This window comes from Phaenicophaeus curvirostris, chromosome 3 (assembly GCF_032191515.1).
Source record: "Phaenicophaeus curvirostris isolate KB17595 chromosome 3, BPBGC_Pcur_1.0, whole genome shotgun sequence".
Taxonomy (NCBI): Eukaryota; Metazoa; Chordata; class Aves; order Cuculiformes; family Cuculidae; genus Phaenicophaeus; species Phaenicophaeus curvirostris.
Window position 1 is genome coordinate 44,723,737 of NC_091394.1, and position 18,908 is coordinate 44,742,644.

The window sequence follows — 18,908 nt, forward strand, 5'->3', positions numbered from 1 at the left end:
TCCAACCATTCCTATCAAACACAATAGATATCAGTGCATCCTGGAATACTGGAGTGCTCAGTGGTAACATCCATTTGAGTATTCATGGGTTTATGCTTATCAGAAAATATTACAACTTCTTGTGGTTTATATTTTTATTTAATATTCTTCTGATTGTATCTCCTACAGAATAACTTACTGATGCTGGCTATTCTGGCTTTTGAAGTTACGGTCTACCGTCATCAAGAGTACTACAGATGTCGAAATAACCTTACTGCACCTGTGACTAAAACCATTTTCCATGATATTACAAGAGCACATCTGGATGATGGGCTGGTAAACTGTGTCAAATATTTCATAAACTATTTCTTCTACAAGTTTGGTTTGGAGGTAAATCACTATGCACTAATTTTCTTTACGCTATTGTTCCAAATGGTTTGATTGTTTCATTATTTAATACTAGTTTGAACTGTATTTGACAGCTGGATGGTTCTTAGTTATCCCTCATGTTAGATCTTGCCACAGTTGCTATCTATCTGCTAGTAGTGATTTTCTTCTTCCTTTTCTTTGTATATCTTATTTATAACTCAGCAAAAGGGATAACAGATGGGATAAGGGACAGAATTGAGGCATACCTTCTCATGCACACACATACAAAGGAAACCAGTGACTGCAGGAGCAGAAGAAGAAAGCAGGTGACCAGCAGGCCATTGTCTCTATTAAAAAATTCTAAGCTGCTTTTGCCTCTGGCTACACAAATGCATCCTTTTTTATACTTGTTACACTGGCTGTTAGTAATCTGCAGGAGCAAGAGCTCCAATGAAGGTTATTGCTGCTTTGTGCCACTAGTGTAAGACAAAGTTCGTTCTCTGAAAAATAGTTCTACTGAAAAAGAAATTTTCAGTAGACAAGAAACACAGAAAACTGGGAGAGGCAGGTACAAAGGAATGAAGGGATTTTACTGGAGATCCATGATGTATCCTAAACACCTGGTAGGTGTCTTATTTAGTAGAACATCTGTTCATCTATTTACCAGCAGCAGTGGCCCAGACTGCTGGGATTTTGGCTCAGCCGGTGTATTTCTTCTATCTGCTTCACCCAATCTAGCAGCAAAAGATCAGAACTGAAACTGCCTGGAAGATAAGCTATTGCTGAACAAGCACTGAAAAAAACCCCAAACCACCTTCATCTGTTCCCTCATCTAGTCTGTTTGTATACAGATGAAATGTACTTTCAAAAAAGTTTCTAGAAACAGTGAGTTTTCACAAATTTCTATGGCTATCTGCAGAAGGCTAATGCATCCCGAATCTAATCATAATGATGCTATTGACCTACCTATTAAATACTACCACCCTTTGCTACTGAAAAATAAACTGTTCACAGCCAGTCTGAGATTCAGAATGAGTGAAAATTAAAATTAACCAGGAAGCTATCTCCTTTGGTAAGTAAGCCTCTCCTAATCTGAGGAGAGAGAAAATATAATGAAGAGCACTAAGTCAATGATTCACTATGAATTATTCACTAAGTTTGAAAACATACTTGATGGCACTGACTGAAGGGGCTACTTTAAGAGGAGCAGGAGAACAGAAATGCTCTGGGATGCAGAGCCTATAGAATAATGAACTAAATCTGCCTTACAGCAATTGACTGGATTTGTCTATAGGTGATAGAAGTCTTATGGTCTAAATCCCTTTTCTTTTTGTCTGGTTCCCACAAGAGGATACACTTTAGTTGTTGTTATTCTTAATAGTTCCTCTTCTTTTTCACATCTGTAAGTGCTATCAGAATTTATAGCTGTGTAATATATGCTTTGCTTGGCAACAATTAAATGTTTCACATAGAGGCTACTGTGACAACACTCTTTCCATTCTACATCTTCAGTTATCACATAATGGAAACCTGCTGTAGTGCTGTATTCACATAGTTGACACTTTAGAAGAGTATCAAAAATTTTCATTGGTGGGGTGGGGTGAGGAAGGTTGCTGTTGGAGGGATATAAACTGTTCCAGCATGTTAATTTGCACTGGGTTCGTACAGTCAGCTCCAGCATATGTCCAAGCATTCTGTCAAGATGCAAAGTAGTTTCTCATTGTTGCATTGATGTACCATGAAGTTTCAACTGTTGCTTATGTTTCTTTTCTTTTTTCCCAGACGTGTTTTCTTCTATCTGTGAATGTAATTGGTCAACGAATGGATTTTTATGCCATGATTCATGCCTTCTGCCTGATTGCTGTATTGTATCGACGTAGAAGAAAAGCTATTGCAGAGATCTGGCCGAAATACTGCTGTTTTCTGGCATGTATCATTACATTCCAGTACTTCCTTTGCATTGGCATCCCACCTGCTCCTTGTAAAGGTTAGGACACTTAATCTTTATGGACAGTTAATACTGCTTGCTTTTACAGAAGTGTCCTGGAAAACTGATAAGTATTCGGAAGAAAGGATGAAGTCGTTGTAAAGTACTGATTGCATTTTTCTGTGCTTCTGTCATACAGACTATCCATGGAGAAGTGGTAATGCCAACTTCAACTCCAACATCATAAAGTGGCTATACTTTCCAGACTTCATTGTCAGACCAAACCCTGTCTTCCTCGTCTGTAAGTATTGTAGCACATCATTGTGACGTGTTTACGTATCCTTTGCTTAAAACGTCTGCACAGTGTACTCTGAAGCCAGCCTTTTAATTATTCTTCAATATCAAGCTGGCATATTCTGTGGGAGATTGGATACTAAGTGTGGCTTTGTATGTAGTAGAAAAGTTCAAAGATTTAGTCATTTCTACATCTGTTGTTTTTATGTGTTGTTTTTTTAAACAATGTAGCCTCAAAAAATAAGAATTATTTCCAATTTTCTAATTTATTTCTCACTAAAAATCATAGACGATGGCAGGTAAAAAAACTAAATACAGTAATAAAATTAAAATCAGTGTTAAATGCTTTGAAAATAGCACAGTCTTGGAGTTTCAAAGTGTGGGAAAACATCCTGGTAACTACATTTTAGTATGTCACCATCACTTCTGACACCTAAGTTAATGACTGAATTTTTCCTTTCAACCACTGCCTTCCCCCAGATGATTTCATGTTGCTGCTTTGTGCATCCTTACAAAGGCAGACATTTGAGGATGAAAATAAAGCTGCGGTGCGAATCATGGCTGGAGACAATGTGGAAATTTGCATGAATCTTGATGCAGCGTCTTTTAGCCAGCATAATCCTGTCCCTGACTTCATTCACTGTCGGTAAGAACTGAATCTTTAACACCTGGAAAATACAGTGCTGCACTTTTTTTAAGGTTCTCTACTGTGAAAGTAAATCTCACAGCTTCCAATTTTACTTGGAATTTATATTTATATTTATCTGTATATTTCCATCTCATAACATAACTTTTCCTTCTGTATGAGACAGCATATAGTTAGGTTCTGGGTAATCAGCTTCTTGTTTAGAAAAAAGCAAATGAAAACAAGTCTTCCTAACACTGTTGATGATTTTAAGTCCTCTGCAGAGGAATGTTCGTTGATAAACTTTCCTCAAGGCATGTATTCCCTCCATGAATGCCCTGTGGGGTGGCTTCCTGCAATACACGAACATGTTAGCAAGAATCCATTGTAGTCTGAACTTGCTGATGTACATGTTTAATCCCACAGAGCTGTCAGTCATGTCCTGCTGAGTTGCTGTCTAAGTACAATGAAAATAATACACTAATGTAAGAATTTTTCCTTTGTGCTATTTAATCTAGGCATATAGGCATAAAAACCTTAAGGCTGGCTTGGAAAGACAACTGGCATGTCCTCCTTTTTCTCAACATTGCATGTAAGGTTGTTCAAGAAGGTGCATAGTATAAAAAGGAGGCAGAGCCTGGTCTGTTCTGGATGGTTATCAAACAATTCCTGTGTGATTATTTCAGTAAACACAGATTAGCTCAGCTCTTCAGAATTATGCTGGGCATAATCTTAATTGAAGTTGTCTCTGAAAGTTTGATGCAGTATTACCAGAGCAAGAGTTGAAGATTGGAAGAGCAAGATTTCTTAGCTATTGTGTTTTGTCAGTCTGGGTATTTGTTTTGGGAATGCATGTTACCAGCAGTTAGCTTGGGTGCAAAAAGAATTTAAATGAAGTGAACTAACATCTAGCAAAATCTCCATTTTGCTTGTAAACTATTTCTTTTACCAGTGAAGTGCTGTCACCAGAAGCCCTTCTCAAGATCTTGAAGCTTATCCTACTGTTTCTGTTAGAAATGGTGGCCAAATCTATCTTGAAATAGCTTTGGTGACACTGAAACACATTAAATTGACTGATTTGTCCAGAGCTTAATAGCCACTGCTGGGGTGAAGAGTTCTCCTCCTTGAGTATTTCCATTTTGCACAGTGGACCCATTGCTCTAAATCCAGTAACATAAGCAGAAAGAGAGAAGTTATAATCTCTTCAAAATGTTTCATCAAGTGGGGTTGATTTCCAAAAGACAACTGCCGAATAGGGTGTGGTTGAAAGGAATGTGTAGGGGGGAGTGCCTGAGTTTTTTTCTTTACATTGTGGCGGTGTCCTTCTTAGCAAAAGATAATACAGCAGTTGCATCAGGTCACTGGTGAAGACCATCACTGGTGACATGGTTGCTGGCAAAAAGAAAAGTTAAAATTTTCTCTCTTTAGTCCAGAAAAAAAACTCAGTGTGAAAAAAGCTCCTTAATGATGAGAATGTTTTTTAAGGCTATCTCCAGAAGGGAAAGAGAGGCAAGAAAAACACTGCTTTCTAGACAGCCTTTTCTAACATATTTTCGAAGTTCGCTGAAATCTGCTGTGTATTTCTGGTTGTCTGTAGAAGATATACCCAAATGGCCAAGCATGAAACGTTTGAAGCACAGAGGTTGTTCTTTGAAGATTTTGGATGGGAATCAGAGTCAGGTTTATAATGGAAAGCAAAGTCCAGGCTGAACTGGCCTGCTGCCTTGCTACAATCCTTTGGGTTAAGTTCTGTGTTCTCACACATGGTATGCATCAGCTTGAAGTTGTTGGTGGTATCACATCCACTCAAACACACTGCTTGGCATGTGCTGGCAAAATACACCTGCGTATAGATGAATAACAGTATGTAACCATTTATTTCGGAGTTTGCAACTTGTATTAAGCAGTAAGTAATATTGCTGGTGGAATGTACAAAAAAACCCCAGAAAATTAAATAAACCCATTATAGTTTTTCCAGCTAAGTATAGAAATCTGTGCAAGCATTTCATGTGATAGTTTTATGTTGTGTGAATAAGAAGTAGAATGAAAAGAATAAGGCAAAGAAAGAAACAGAACAGGGACATTTTTGTTCGAAAAAATCCATCAAAAGAAGACCCATTAATTTCAGGAACAGAGGAGATTCCTGTTTATGATGTCCTTTCTTGTAGATGCTTGGGAAGGTAAGCTGTTGCTGCTTTTTTATGTTTCATTTGTTATGTTAGCTTGCTGAATCTGTAATGGGAACATACTTCTAGAATGGTGTAGATAAGTATAAACAGACTTTCCTTTAGTATGAACTGCGTAATAGATTTTGTGTTCTTAATGGTACCATCCTTTCCTTTCTTTGAGCCCTTAAGTATTGTCTTCAATGGTTTCACTACAATGCAGATTTTCCCATGCTTTATGTTGTTATGGATGATGTTATTTTTGAGAAGTTGCACTGTCCATATGCAATCTTAAATGCCTAATCTGCTTCAAAGAAGGACCAGAGAATGTCTGGAAGATCTCTTAGAGTGAATCTTTTATTAGGGATTATAAATCTTTAAAAAGAAGTATTCTCAAGCTTCAGAGATATACCAAAGATATACCTCAGAAGAAAATGTATGTATCTGGCCTCCATCCAAGACAATTTGGAACTGAAAGGACCCTGTCTAAAAACATTTCTTGTACTTTGCCATGGAAGTTTCTCAATGGTTTAAACATTTAGTAACATGAACAAGAACCTGCTTCAAAGCTTATTCAAGCAAATGAAATGAAAAAAAAGCATTTCTACAGAAGTCAGTCAGAAAGAGCCAAACAAATAAGTGAAGACAACCTGGTTATGAATAAATTACAATGCATTAGAAAAAATAGTGCTTAGTAGTCATGCGTTTTCTGAGAAGCCCAATGTGCATTTACTGCCATATAAAAGAAGTGGCCATTGCAGACTGAAGCACCCTTTCTGATGTGTCTCTGCCCTGGAAAGGATTACAGCTGGTCACTGTTCTAGTAGGCATGGATAAAAAGCTTTTAACAGCAATATAAACAGTAGCAGAAGAAAGAACATGTTTCTAAATGCTTCATTTTCTTCTCTCTGGAGAAATACTTGAGTTCAGCAATGATAAATACAGTCTAAGGAAGAGATTTCCTGAAATTTTCTTCTCTTTCCACCCCCAGATTTCTCAGGGGATATATGCTTGACCCTAAGGGAAAGCACAACCAAAGGTTTTTGAGACAGAAATAAAAATGAATAGAAGTAGGAGCTTTTAGAATGAAGAAGGATTTAAAGAGACTTCACGGAAGATAATCCTTTCCCACAGTCTCTAATGCTAGAAAATCGTTGTTTCAGTTCCCAGGCAATTTTCAGATGTTCTCCTAGACATTTACAGGGAAAAAAATGGGGCTTGTAATCTACTTTTCTCCTCTTAAGAGCAGAAACAATATTAAAAGCTAATCATTGAACTGTCTTCTTTAGTATCTGTACCCTTGGAACCGTCACTAGGTAAGTCACGTGAAGTCTCTGAAAGGCAGCTGTAATGCCTTTCTTGGAACTACACTTCTAACTTAGGTTAGTGAGAGAGGATCTACAAATCACCAGTACAGGCTTCCTGTCGTATTTGTTGTATAAAGCAGGTAATCATTTTGTTAATAAAATGAGCCTCAACAAATAATGCAAGCTTGGATTTGGGAGGATAGAAGCGTGAAAGAAGGGCTTCATTAGGAAGAAAGTGAGAGTAAGAGAATATCAATCCTAGGAGCAGGCTTGAGAAAAACAGTAGGGACTGACTTATAGGATCCACAACATTAAATTTTAAGAAATCTGTTGAAATAAGGGAGCTAATTTTCACAAGGTTTGATGTTGCTGTTGGCAAAGGGAAATGAATCAAGGTGCTTTCTGAACGCTGAAATGGTGCTACAGGAAATGCTTTGTGGGTGGAGTCTTGGTTAGAAACTAACAATATTCAGATTAGAAGGGGAAACAGACTGTTATACTGGGTTGCACGGGCAGCTGAGAGTAGAAGGAATAGGAGATAGAGAAGAGGGGAAATAAAGAAGACGTTTGGGGAGTAGAGCTAACTTACAGAATGCATATATGTAGGGATAATATGCTTGTAAGAGAGGGAGAGGGTAGTCATCAGGAGAGGACTGTGGGAGGAGCCTTGGGGTTACATGGGGGTGGGTAGTCACACTAAAAGCAAAACAGGTGGCTCATAAGGGAAGGCAATGAAGTGGTGTAACAACATGTCCTCCAGCATAAAGAAGCGTTCAGCTATGTCAGTCAGTGCAACAGCACAATAAGCTCTCACCAGTGTCTAAGCAGAAGTGTGTACTTTCACCAAACTTCAAAGCACCAGCTGAGGACAAACACCTTTCTGCAAAGAGGTTGTCTGCTGCAGCATAAGCATCTCTTGGTTCCTGCAGGCAGAGGGATGGACCGTAGACTGGCCACAGCCAAACACATCTTTAAGCATGCAAGGAACACAACTACACCTAGAGCAATTGTTTTGCAACAGGCTAGATTATATTACAGTTAAAAAATTTCCTGTGGAAATAAAATATTGAAGCAATCATTGTAAGACTTGTAAAGAAAAGCAGATCATTCATATGGAGAGCCATCTGAGGTTACAGTAGCTTTGATGGATGGAATGAGCTTCAGACTTTGTCTTACTTGGTTTTGAACAAAGTGATACGGTAATTTTTTCCACAATGTTATCCAGAGTATCAGTGGGTTCTGCTCATGACACAGATGGCAAATCAAAATTTTCCACTTTACATTCATCTTTCAGGTTTTTTTCTTTATAATTTCTCGATCACAGGTTATGGTACTATGAAAAGCCATGGTTTGATGTTCTTTGTTCACTGGTGTAGCAGCTAATCTTCCTTAGATGTGGGGCTGTATTCCTGGCCCCCAGCTACACACCCCAACCTTTGCATTCATCACATCAGCAGCAAGTTTCTTCATAGGCTAAATTGGCAGAAAAGTTCTTCTGCTGTCCTCTCCATACAATAAATAGGCTTTTGCAAATACGATTCTCGAAACCAATTCAAAGAGACAAAGCCAAAGAAGGGAATGGAACACATTGCTGAGGGGATGAAGGGGACTGGAACTGTCCGCTTGGGAAGCAGCTGCTCAGTTGTCCTAGGTGTATTGTGAACAATACCAGATCCTGAGGGTGGCTTTTCGTCTCTATGGCTGGTTGTAGATTTAATGACCACTTAGAAAATGAGATTTGGAAGGTTTGCATGGCATTAAACTAATGATTTGTGTGGTCTGCAATGAACTCCTAAAATTATGGTATGAGCTATCCAAGGCTAAGCACTTTCTGCTGTCTGTGAAGAAGTTTTCCAGCAGAGGGTGAACAACCTTACTAACCATCTGGGTTTGTGTAGGGTCTTCTTATGTACTGGGGTGACTTTGTGCTTCAGCCCCCCACTGTTGCATTAGAATCTCCAGGTGAAGGACCTCAAATTCTTCACTTCCTAACTTTGTGGAGTTTGAGGCATAATTTGAAGATTTGCATCAGAGAATGTGTCAAGTGGTTTGAGAGGCAATATGAGGAGAACTCCCACACCAAGACCCGTCTTTGCTCCTGCTGTGAAAATTAGGGGGATGTGTGACTCTACACTGTAACAGGGAGTTTTGGCATATTGCAGCTGAAAGGAGCATGATTTCAGGAATACTTTTATCTACCTAAGACTATTGAGTGTAATTCTCTCCATTGTGTTCCATGTGGCAGTGTTCTTGGGCCAGCACAGAGGTACCTGAGATGGTTGGTAATATTCCTTGGTTAGGTGTACCCTAGATGACTTGTTCAAACACCATTTTGTAAGATATCCATTCCAAGGTGAATTCTTGGGAGCTATTTTTACAGTTGGGCTTGCTTCTGATGACAGACTTTTAAAAATTAGAACTATTTCTGTTTCAAAGAACTACCTAATTTATCACTTGACACAGTTACATTGCCTCCTGCTTTTTGAGATGCTTTTTTTTGCATTCTTTATTATTATTTGCTTGGGCTAGAGATGTCCAATCAATTTTGAAAATTAAAAGAACATTGTATTTAATTTATTGTATTTAATTGTATTTAATATTTTAGATGATTACTTAAGTTTAGCAAATGGTTAGATCATAATGAAAAATAGCTAAATTATTGTCTTCCTTTTTATATTCCCTCTGTTCCTGGAATTTTTAATCTGAGAGTGATTGCTGTTGGACTGTGACTCAACCACGTGTATTTGTTGGAAAGTTTGCATCCAGGTGGCTCCAGTTGTCTTTAAGAGCCAGAGTCCATTTTTATTGAAGAGTAGTAAGATATTCCTGTTTGTTTGATCAATTCAGTTCCATTTTAAGCTTTTCTCAAAAGATGCTGATACATTTTTTTGGTGGCAGAGGGTAAGATTTTTTAAATAACGCAGTTGTTGTAACAGTGTCAGGGAAGTGATCTCTTCTTGGCCACCCCACACATCTATAGTTATTATTAAAGGAACACTAAACATTATGGTTGTTTTTTCCTAGAGAAACAGTGAGAGCATCATTTCCAGTTTATATTAAGTTAGTGAAGACCTGTTCAACTGATGTTTTCCACGTCTTTGTTTTCTCATGTGTATAGATCTTTGTTAATGTTTTATTGCCCCAAATCCTGTAGTATTTCTAAAGCCATGATATTTTTAGATTTCACAGGCAGTATTCTATCAATTTCTTAAATGTTTGTGGGAAATAAACATAAAGGGGCTTTCTCATTACCTTTCATTAACTGCATCTCTGATTGGCTTCAGGAAGTGAAAGGTATAATACAGGTCTATAAATTTAGGACTATAAATACACACTGCTAGAGAGTTCTGAGCCTGAGAACATCAAGCAACAGGGGTCTTTTTATGTGGCTTCGTACAGTGCGTTTACTTCACTTACTCCTTACATGGTTTGGCTTAGGCATCTGTGTACTTGTATAGTGCTATCTCTGGGACTGGTTTCCTAGTTTTGCAACCTGGTTGAACAGACCCTGAAAACACAGTTACATCTGGAATCAAAACACTAAATGAGGGAAACAATGAACTAGTTGATTTTGCAGTGTTTAGCTATATATGGTATTCAGTATTACCTTTGGCAGATATTCTTATTTGAAAGTTCACTGAGTCAATATTAAGTCAAAATTTTAAGGAAACTAGAAATACCAAATTGCCTCTCACTCTTTCCTGCTGTGAGTCAGGCTGATTTCAGATAGATCTGTCTTGTAGTTTCCTGGAAAACGTTTCAGTAAATTCTATCACATTTATGTTCTGTAGAAGCGTTTTACCCCTCAAAACTTTGGCAGTTGATCTCCATTTGAGAAAGATATTTTTAGCATCAGTCTTTGAAAACTAGGCTTTTAAACAGTCTGAATTCTCTGGTAGTCATCAATAAATACCAAATTGTTGGCAGTGGAGTACTGTAGCTCGCCTTTGGAGATAGACTTGCTGTAGTATTGCTCAGACTTCTTAAAAGATTACGTCAGCTTTTAAATGGCGTGTGTAGCTTTGCCGTATAATATCACTTTATCACAAAGTTTGGTGATAACATGGTTTCCTCCCTTTCATGATACAAGACTTGGTCCTTTTTGATGCTGAGTACCTTTGACTGTGTGTAGCAAGGCTCATATACACAAGAATGAGCTAGAATTGAGGATATGAGCCAGACAGACCAATGAATGAGCTAGGTCTGCTAGCCTTGGTGTTAACTTAAGCAGGTACCCAAATGCTGAAGTGAGATCAGAACACTCAGTAGATCTTAGGCACAAAAATTGGCCAGTAGCACAGGTAGAGGAAAGGTAGCACTGCCCTAAGAAAATTGTAAACTTTTTCTCCTTCTTTTACTTCCAGGTCCTACTTAGATATGTATAAGGTGATAATATTTAGTTACCTCTTCTGGTTTGTGCTTACTATAATCTTCATAACGGGAACCACAAGGATCAGCATATTCTGCATGGGTTACTTGGTAGCCTGCTTTTATTTCCTTCTCTTTGGTGGAGATCTGTTGCTGAAGCCCATCAGGAGCATTCTGCGTTATTGGGACTGGCTGATTGCCTACAACGTCTTTGTGATCACAATGAAGAACATCCTCTCGGTAAATAGCTGCTGTGTTTCCTCTGCCCTCAGCATTTGGTTTCACTGGAAGTGTGCAGTGTGCTTTACAGTGGCCATTAGAAGTCCTTTGTGAGGACTACAGCCTTCTACAAGCATACGACAGGCTCCATTTTAATTCAGAAACTGCAAGGGCATATCCAGGGAATGGTAATGCATATATGTTACAGGAAAATGTGCACCCTTGTATTCATTTGGGTTCTGTGAAAGCTCACAAGCTCTTTTCAAAAGGCCAGGTTTCTTTGCCTAGTAAAGTCATTCCTTAGAAGTCTTACGAAAATCTCAGTGGAGTGAGTAATTAATCAGAATTGCAAGATTAATCATACTGTCAATACATACTGCACATTTAATTAAACCTTTTATTTAAAATAGAATTTTCAAGCCTAGTACTAGGTGCAGTTGTTGTGTGATGTAATGTAATTAGTGAAACTGGCTACAAGATTACAAACTGCATTCCTGTTTCCTTTAGAGCTAGTGTGAAATGCAGGTGAGAACAGATATATTTGATAATTAAATGTCAAATTCTTCTGCAAAATACTAAAGGTTTTCTTACAATAATTAACTGTTTAGAATGGATTCTTGCAGTGGCAGTGATAGGTGATAGAGACAAGCCAGTAATTTAAATCTTTTTGAAAGATAAATTTGGATTTCTTCCTGGCTATTGCCTTATAGCTTTGAACATTTCTAGTGCTGGACTGAAATGAGCGTACATTTTTCTTTTTACATTTATATAAGTCACTGTGCTGAAATAAAATTGATTTATGGGTGGTTTGAATTTGCAAATGTTCTAAATGCTTACATATGTGCTCCATTTTATGCTTGGGAATTCAGCGTTAAGCTTGTCTATGTATGTTTGCAAGATTAAGTCAGTGATTTATAAAAGTTGCTGAGGTGTCACAGTGCATCATGTGCCAGATGTTATCACTTTCTCTGCAAAAACACAAACAAAACCCACATACCTCCTATCTCACTAATAATCAAAAGAACGAAGTCTTGCTATTGAAGTGTTGTGTGTCACTGGTAAAGACACTCTTTCTTCTAGTCTCTGTTTTACTAATGAGGTATAATACGCCAATGGCAGTCACAATATTCTCATGTAATGTGTAATTTCTGCTATGTTTTGTTACACAAAACTGTTCTTTTAATTTCCAGATAGGAGCATGTGGCTACATTGAATCATTAATTAAGAATAGCTGCTGGTTGATTCAGGCATTTAGCCTGGCTTGTACAGTTAAAGGCTATCGTATTCGTAAGTATAGCTATTTTTCCTTCATAATTTTCCACAAGTAAAGAATCACCTTCAAAATCTTCTACCATATTTAAGTTGTGCCTCCTTCTGACATATTACCTCGTGAAAATGTCATACCTGCAAGTTCAGTTGATAAAACTTGGTCCTGTATTTACTAGAAAGAAAGAATATTTCATAGAGCCGAAAAAGATACATAGACTGAGAGAACAACAGCACCACACACATACTCACAACCAGTGTTTGCTGTAAAGGAAAACATTGGTGATATCAGCATTTGACGTGGTTTCCCTGTATATGCAAATGATGTGATGGGGTATGGTTTCACTGGACAACTTGAGCTAAAATGTCAGCTCACCATCACTGCAAAGCGAAGACACCTTCTACCAGATGCAGAATCCCACTCCTCCCTGTGTGCCGAGTCTTGTATTCAGTTGGTCAAAGGGTAAACTAGTTCAGCTCACTGAAATGGTAAGAAGCTAAGGCAGCATAGAAATGGTAATTCTTTACAGACGTGGTGAGCTTAGGCAATTTGCGGAGGTTTTTTTACAATTATTCTCATGTTCATGGTGATAACAGGGAGGGAGTGGATAGTGTATGTGGGTGGAGGTAAGAGAAGGGAGGAATGAAGCATGGAAAGCAAGACAAATCACCTCTTAGTGAGCTATTAATTTGGCTCCACTTTGTCCTGGATTGATAGTTTGAAAACACCTGCTTTTTTTTGAATGGGTTTTTTTTTGTTGCATTTAAAGAACTTTTTCATCCTAGTGAGTCTGCAGCAAAGTTCTGAATTCCTGTTTGTGTCTGATCATAATAGATAAGTGGGGAAAAGAAAGGAAATATAACGACACAAATTCACAAGATAAATGATGCCCAGAAGTTCTTCTATTATCCAAAACTTTTTGAACAGCAACAGAAACTTAGACATAGGTTTCTGACTCCACAGGGGACAAGCACAGCAGGCTTTGAAGCTCTTGGAACTTGACCTTCCAGACCTATTAGACTGGCTTCCTTGACTGTAAAGTCAGCTTCAAGCCAGAGTCTGTCCCTTGTGTCCTTCTACTCCCTTCTATTGGGCAACATAGGCCATTTAGTTTATAGCCTAGCTCCACAAAACCAAGTTTTAAATTGTTCATATCCCCAAGAGAACTGTCTTTTAGAGAATAAAGAAAGAAAGGAGAAAAGAAAGAAAGAAAGAAGTAGCCCAAGCCAAAACCTAGAGGTAGGAGGAATGGGATTTCCTCTCTGCCTGTCTCCTCCTACCCCAAAGGATGCAGTTTTGTGGTTTCAAATATTTTTTCTCTTATGCAATGGAAAGAAACGTTGAACTGATTTGTGGAGAGGAGAAATAAAAATATTAGATGATGGCAGTCAAAAACATATTTTGACAAAAATAAAACACTTCTTTCTCATGTTCTTAACAGAAATATGAGACAAAAAAAGCTTGAAATTAAAAAAAAATTGAAACATGCCATTTTAGAAAATACCGAAATCAAATATTTTGCATTGATAAAGAATACTCTTTTTCAATCTTTGTTTCAAGTACTTTTTAGGATAAAGTGAATTTGTTTCCAAATTGTTCACTTTTGGTGAATTCTCAGTTTTCATAGGATATTTCATTGTTGGAATCTTTCCAGTTTGCTATAAAAGAAAATATGGTGTACTTCAAATGGAAATTCATGTCAATTTTCTTAAGAAAAATCTAATTAAATTACCTCCGTTCAAATAATTTTAAAGGCTAACATTATTTAATTAGTTATACATTATAAAGAAATACTTTATACAACCGTCCTTATGTTGATGGTGTCTTTTTCCAGCAACTGACAATCTAGATTGTAAACTGCCCAGTGGAGAAGCAGGAATCATTTGGGACAGTATATGTTTTGCTTTCCTGCTGCTGCAAAGAAGAGTTTTCATGAGTTACTACTTCCTGCATGTGGTTGCAGATATAAAAGCTTCTCAGATCCTAGCATCAAGGTAACATAAAGTTTTAAAAACTTAAATGAAATAGGTAAAGTGTCTTATGGCAATGGTACTTATTTGTTTACAGTAGGTAGTACCGACATAGTCTTTTAAAACTGATTTAAACACTATATGCTAAATTCATAATTGCAAACCCAACTCTGACAAAGCACACTTGAGAAAGCAAATTAATTGAGAATCTGATAGAAATTGAACCATCTTTCCTACCAGACACCAACTTCTGCTCTTTTAGCCCCTATTAAAAATGTGAAAGTTGATGTGTGTTGCAGCATTCTTTCAACATCAATATGTATGAGAGCAAATAGAAGAGTTTGTAAGCCTCGGAGAGCGAATACTCAGCTGTCAGGGCCTGTTCGAGACAATTGGCCTTAGAAATTCCAATTCCAGGAATGCCATATGAAGAAGAATACAAGAAAAGTTATGACATCTGACTCAGGAAGACCATGGGGAAGACTGGGGAAGTGTCAAGTCACTGAACACTGACTAGGTGTGGCAAGGAAGTATCATTATCTTTGGGCCTTTTTCTTATACTTTCCCACAAGCATCCACTCATAGCTATCAGTAGCACAATTATTCTTCTGGTTTTTAATAAGAACGTAGATCAGGAATGAAATTTGGATTTTAATTTCAGTAAGATTTCTAAGAAATTACTATCATCAATATTGGATTAAATGTACAGTGGCATTTTTATTTTTTCACAAAAACATACATATTTTGCTTTCTGACTGTGTTTGAGGGCAAAATTTGACTTGCATGTCCTGAAAGGAGGTATTTTTCATCTTCCCTTTCTTCCCCAAACAGGGATTACTTTAAAAAGGGGACGTGTCTAGCTGCCCATACTGAGCAAAATTCATCACTGTTAGGCTCCAAATCTTGAAATAACTGTAAACAGATTAGTATTCTGGAGTAATCATAGAATCATTACAGTTGGAAAACACCTCTAAGATCATCCAGTCCAGCCATCAACCCAACACCACCATGCCTACTAAACCATGTCCGAAAGTGCCACATCTACACATTTTTTGAATACCTCCATAGAAGAAGACTCCACTACTTCCCTAGGCAGCCTGTTCCAGTGCTTGACCAACTGATTATGTCTTTCATGGCTGGGATTGGTTTTTATTTTATGCAGATGAGGTCATATACAGAGAGAATGCAGAGTTCTCTGTGAATAGCTGGAATAAGGGAAACTTGGAAACATTTAATGTACCCTCTCCATTTTTCCTCTCTTTTGCCTCCATTTCTGCTCTAGGGGCGCTGAGCTTTTCCAGGCTACAATTGTCAAGGCTGTAAAAGCAAGAATTGAAGAGGAAAAGAAATCAATGGATCAACTGAAAAGACAGTATGTATTTAACGTATTTATATGCATATATTATATATCCACATGCATATGCGTGTATGCATGTATTTCACTAATTTCTGGTATTTGTCTAGCATTTTCTTTTATAGAAATGCTGATAAGGTATGATTTTGTAATTACATAAATGGCTCTCTGGGCATTTGGATGTCATAGGTATTGCAGCATTATGTAGTTTTAGAGTAATTGTTTCCAAGAAGACAACATACTACAGACTCTAAGCTTTGATTTAAACATAGAATTACATTTCTAGGAACAAATAATGTGAGCTTAACATAAAGAATCAGAGTGGAATGTATTGACTTAGCTGCTCCTCTGTGAGCTTGAAATTGTAATTGAAACAGATGTTTGCTATAAATCAAGAAAGAAGATATGAACCCTTCCGCTTATTCTGAAGGTGTTTCTAAACCTTAGAAATCCAATGGTGACAGGTTAAAAAGATCAAATTTTAAATGTTCCACACCTGAGTATCATAGCAACATGACCATATAGTATTCTCCTTAAGAGATGATCTGCATCCCTGCTATATTTTTTCTCTGCTAGAAGTCAAGTTCAGTTGTAGTTTGGGGTTATCCTATTTTGTGTAGAGTGAATGCATGCAATGCAGATGAAATGTAGGGGGGACCAGGGGGAAATATGAGACGGTTTTGTTCACATCTGCATAACTGAAGGGTGGCAGCACAGTGTTCCCTACCTGCACACCTGGGGTTTCTCACCAGATGATGTAATGAGCTATTGCTGGAGCTACCGTGTCCTTGAATCAGTATTTTTGTAATTGACAGGACATGCCTGTCCTGGACATTGTTCTTTTCCGTGAATTCTACAGAGTTCAAGATCGAGGAGATAATACTGCTTGCAATAACACCGAAGCTAGCATATGTTTCTCTAAAAATTACTAGTTTATATTTGCAGGATGTCTGACTTCAACAACAGAGGGTTCTTGGTTTATTTAATTCAATAATGTGCATCAGTACTTCATACAATTTAGTCTGGTTAGAATGAAAAGAACTGTCTGCACAGCCAGAAGTTTTGAACAATGAAGTTGACCCACTGACTTCAGCAGCAGATGAATAATAGGGAAAGAACTCTAATTATCTACTGAATAACAGCAACTAGCTAAGTTGAAAGAATTTTTCCCTCTCTACTGGGTGGTTCTTCCCTAACAAATGGAGACATTAATAAAAGTATTTAAGTGCATTTTGGTTGCTGAAATTAGTGAATCATTTGCTTCTAATCCAGTTATATTGAAAGAGTTTATTCCTGTTGGTTTCAATTTTTTTTAGTATCATTTTTCAGACTGTGAAACAGATTGTGCTAACTTTACAGGATTGTAAGAAGGAGAATTGAAGACTTGCCTAAGTCTGAACAAACCTGAAACAGTTTAAGTCTTCTGTATTTCCAGATATGTGGAACAAATGAGAGCTTAAGGGATGAAGATGTAACCCAAATATTGCAGCAACAGCCACAGCCGTAGTTCAGAGTGGCAAGTTCCAGGAAAGCCACTGCATTAAGCATGAGTTCTTTTTTCTCAGAAGTTCATTTGCTGTGTTGTAGCTTCTGACAGCAATTATTTAATTTTTAAATGATAATAAGATAGTTGAGGGGCAGTAGGTAAAACAGTCATGTGATCATAGGCAAACCAGCTCTCACTGACCAGTGAGTGAACATCTAGGCTTGACCCTTCCAGGCAGCTCCTTCAGAGTTGTTTAACTCCTTATGTTTAAGACCAGGATTAATGACATTGTGGAATGGATATTTCCTTTAGAAATGTTGGAGAGAGAGAGAGTGTGTGTGCGTGTATGGATGTGCTTAACACTTGTTTTTCAGGCTGACTCAAAATGGATAAAGGCGTGAATCTAATAATATTCTTCCTTTTGCTAGAATGGATCGCATCAAAGCCAGGCAGCAAAAATACAAAAAGGGTAAAGAGAGGATGCTAAGCATGACCCAGGAGTCTTCAGAGGGGCCAGAAATTCGGAAGGTTTCTGAAGAAGATGATGAAGGTACCATTAGCTACTGTTGTACTGCAATTTCAGTTGAGCGCTAAGGACCTAATAGACCTAATAGTTGGACAAGTCATAAATTCTTCTTCAAAACTGTCAGCAAGTAACAAGGTTGTTAGCTGAGTATCATTTTGGAGCTTGATTCAGCCAAAAATAGGCTGGGAATTTGTACTGCAAGAAGCTTTAGAGAAAAAAAGTTTGCTTTGAGTTTACTTTTGATTAACTTCAGGCTGTTGGCAAAGAGCTGAATAGCAGCAGAGATTTGTTTTGAACAAAGTAATTATCTGTAAACCACAGTGTTACAGATAGGTAGCATCCACATCTTTCCAGCAACATTTTCTGGATGCTGTAAGTCTCTTTCAGTCACTGAAATAGTTGTACACTTTTAAATATTGTTTAAAACATGAGAACAGATAAAACAGTACCTATCTAGTACCACATTTCTAGAACTGACTTGGGATCAGCACTTACTGTATTTAAAATTTTAGAAGCCTGAAATGTAAGGGGATCAGAGTGCAGGGAAAGTATTTCCTTCTTGAAATCACAGTCAATTGTGACTCTATGTTTTAAAATACAAAATTGATCTTTTTTTTCCTGTTTTAGATAGAATACTGTTATAACTTCTGTGTAAATCAGAGTATTTCTGCTTAGTAGTCATGCTTCTAAATGCTTTTAATATTGAATGTGTTCAGTAGATCTGACATCTGACGTGCTCATGAAGTTTTAGCTCGTTTGAAAGAAATGAAAAAATATTAATCAGTGTAAGAAACATGTTTCTGATTTTGTAAAATTAATATTTGGACGTATTTTATTTTAGGAGAAGCAGACAAAGAGAAAGCCAAGGGCAAAAAAAAGCTGTGGTGGCGGCCTTGGGTTGATCATGCTTCCAGTAGGTTTTCTCAATCATCTTACAAATATGTGGATTTAACCCTTATATCCTTGACCAGAATGAAGGCATTGCCATGATCTGTTTGTTTTATGCCTGATTTTATAATTGTGACTTGATAGAAGGTTTGGTTCTTTCAACA

The 18,908-nt window shown here is 37.5% G+C and overlaps 1 protein-coding gene across 4 annotated transcripts in view; it reads left to right on the forward strand.

The window, feature by feature from the left end:
• The window catches only part of PIEZO2 (piezo type mechanosensitive ion channel component 2), a 311,046-nt gene that overhangs the window by 238,975 nt on the left and 53,163 nt on the right, over window positions 1–18,908 (forward strand). For all 4 annotated transcript variants that reach the window (XM_069853757.1, XM_069853760.1, XM_069853758.1 and 1 more), the window contains 10 exons: window positions 169–369; window positions 2,131–2,335; window positions 2,475–2,576; window positions 3,050–3,215; window positions 11,031–11,274; window positions 12,444–12,540; window positions 14,355–14,514; window positions 15,773–15,862; window positions 17,759–17,880; window positions 18,698–18,769. In XM_069853757.1, coding sequence (XP_069709858.1) covers window positions 169–369; window positions 2,131–2,335; window positions 2,475–2,576; window positions 3,050–3,215; window positions 11,031–11,274; window positions 12,444–12,540; window positions 14,355–14,514; window positions 15,773–15,862; window positions 17,759–17,880; window positions 18,698–18,769 — 1,459 coding nt within the window. The remainder of the gene's footprint in view (window positions 1–168; window positions 370–2,130; window positions 2,336–2,474; window positions 2,577–3,049; window positions 3,216–11,030; window positions 11,275–12,443; window positions 12,541–14,354; window positions 14,515–15,772; window positions 15,863–17,758; window positions 17,881–18,697; window positions 18,770–18,908) is intronic.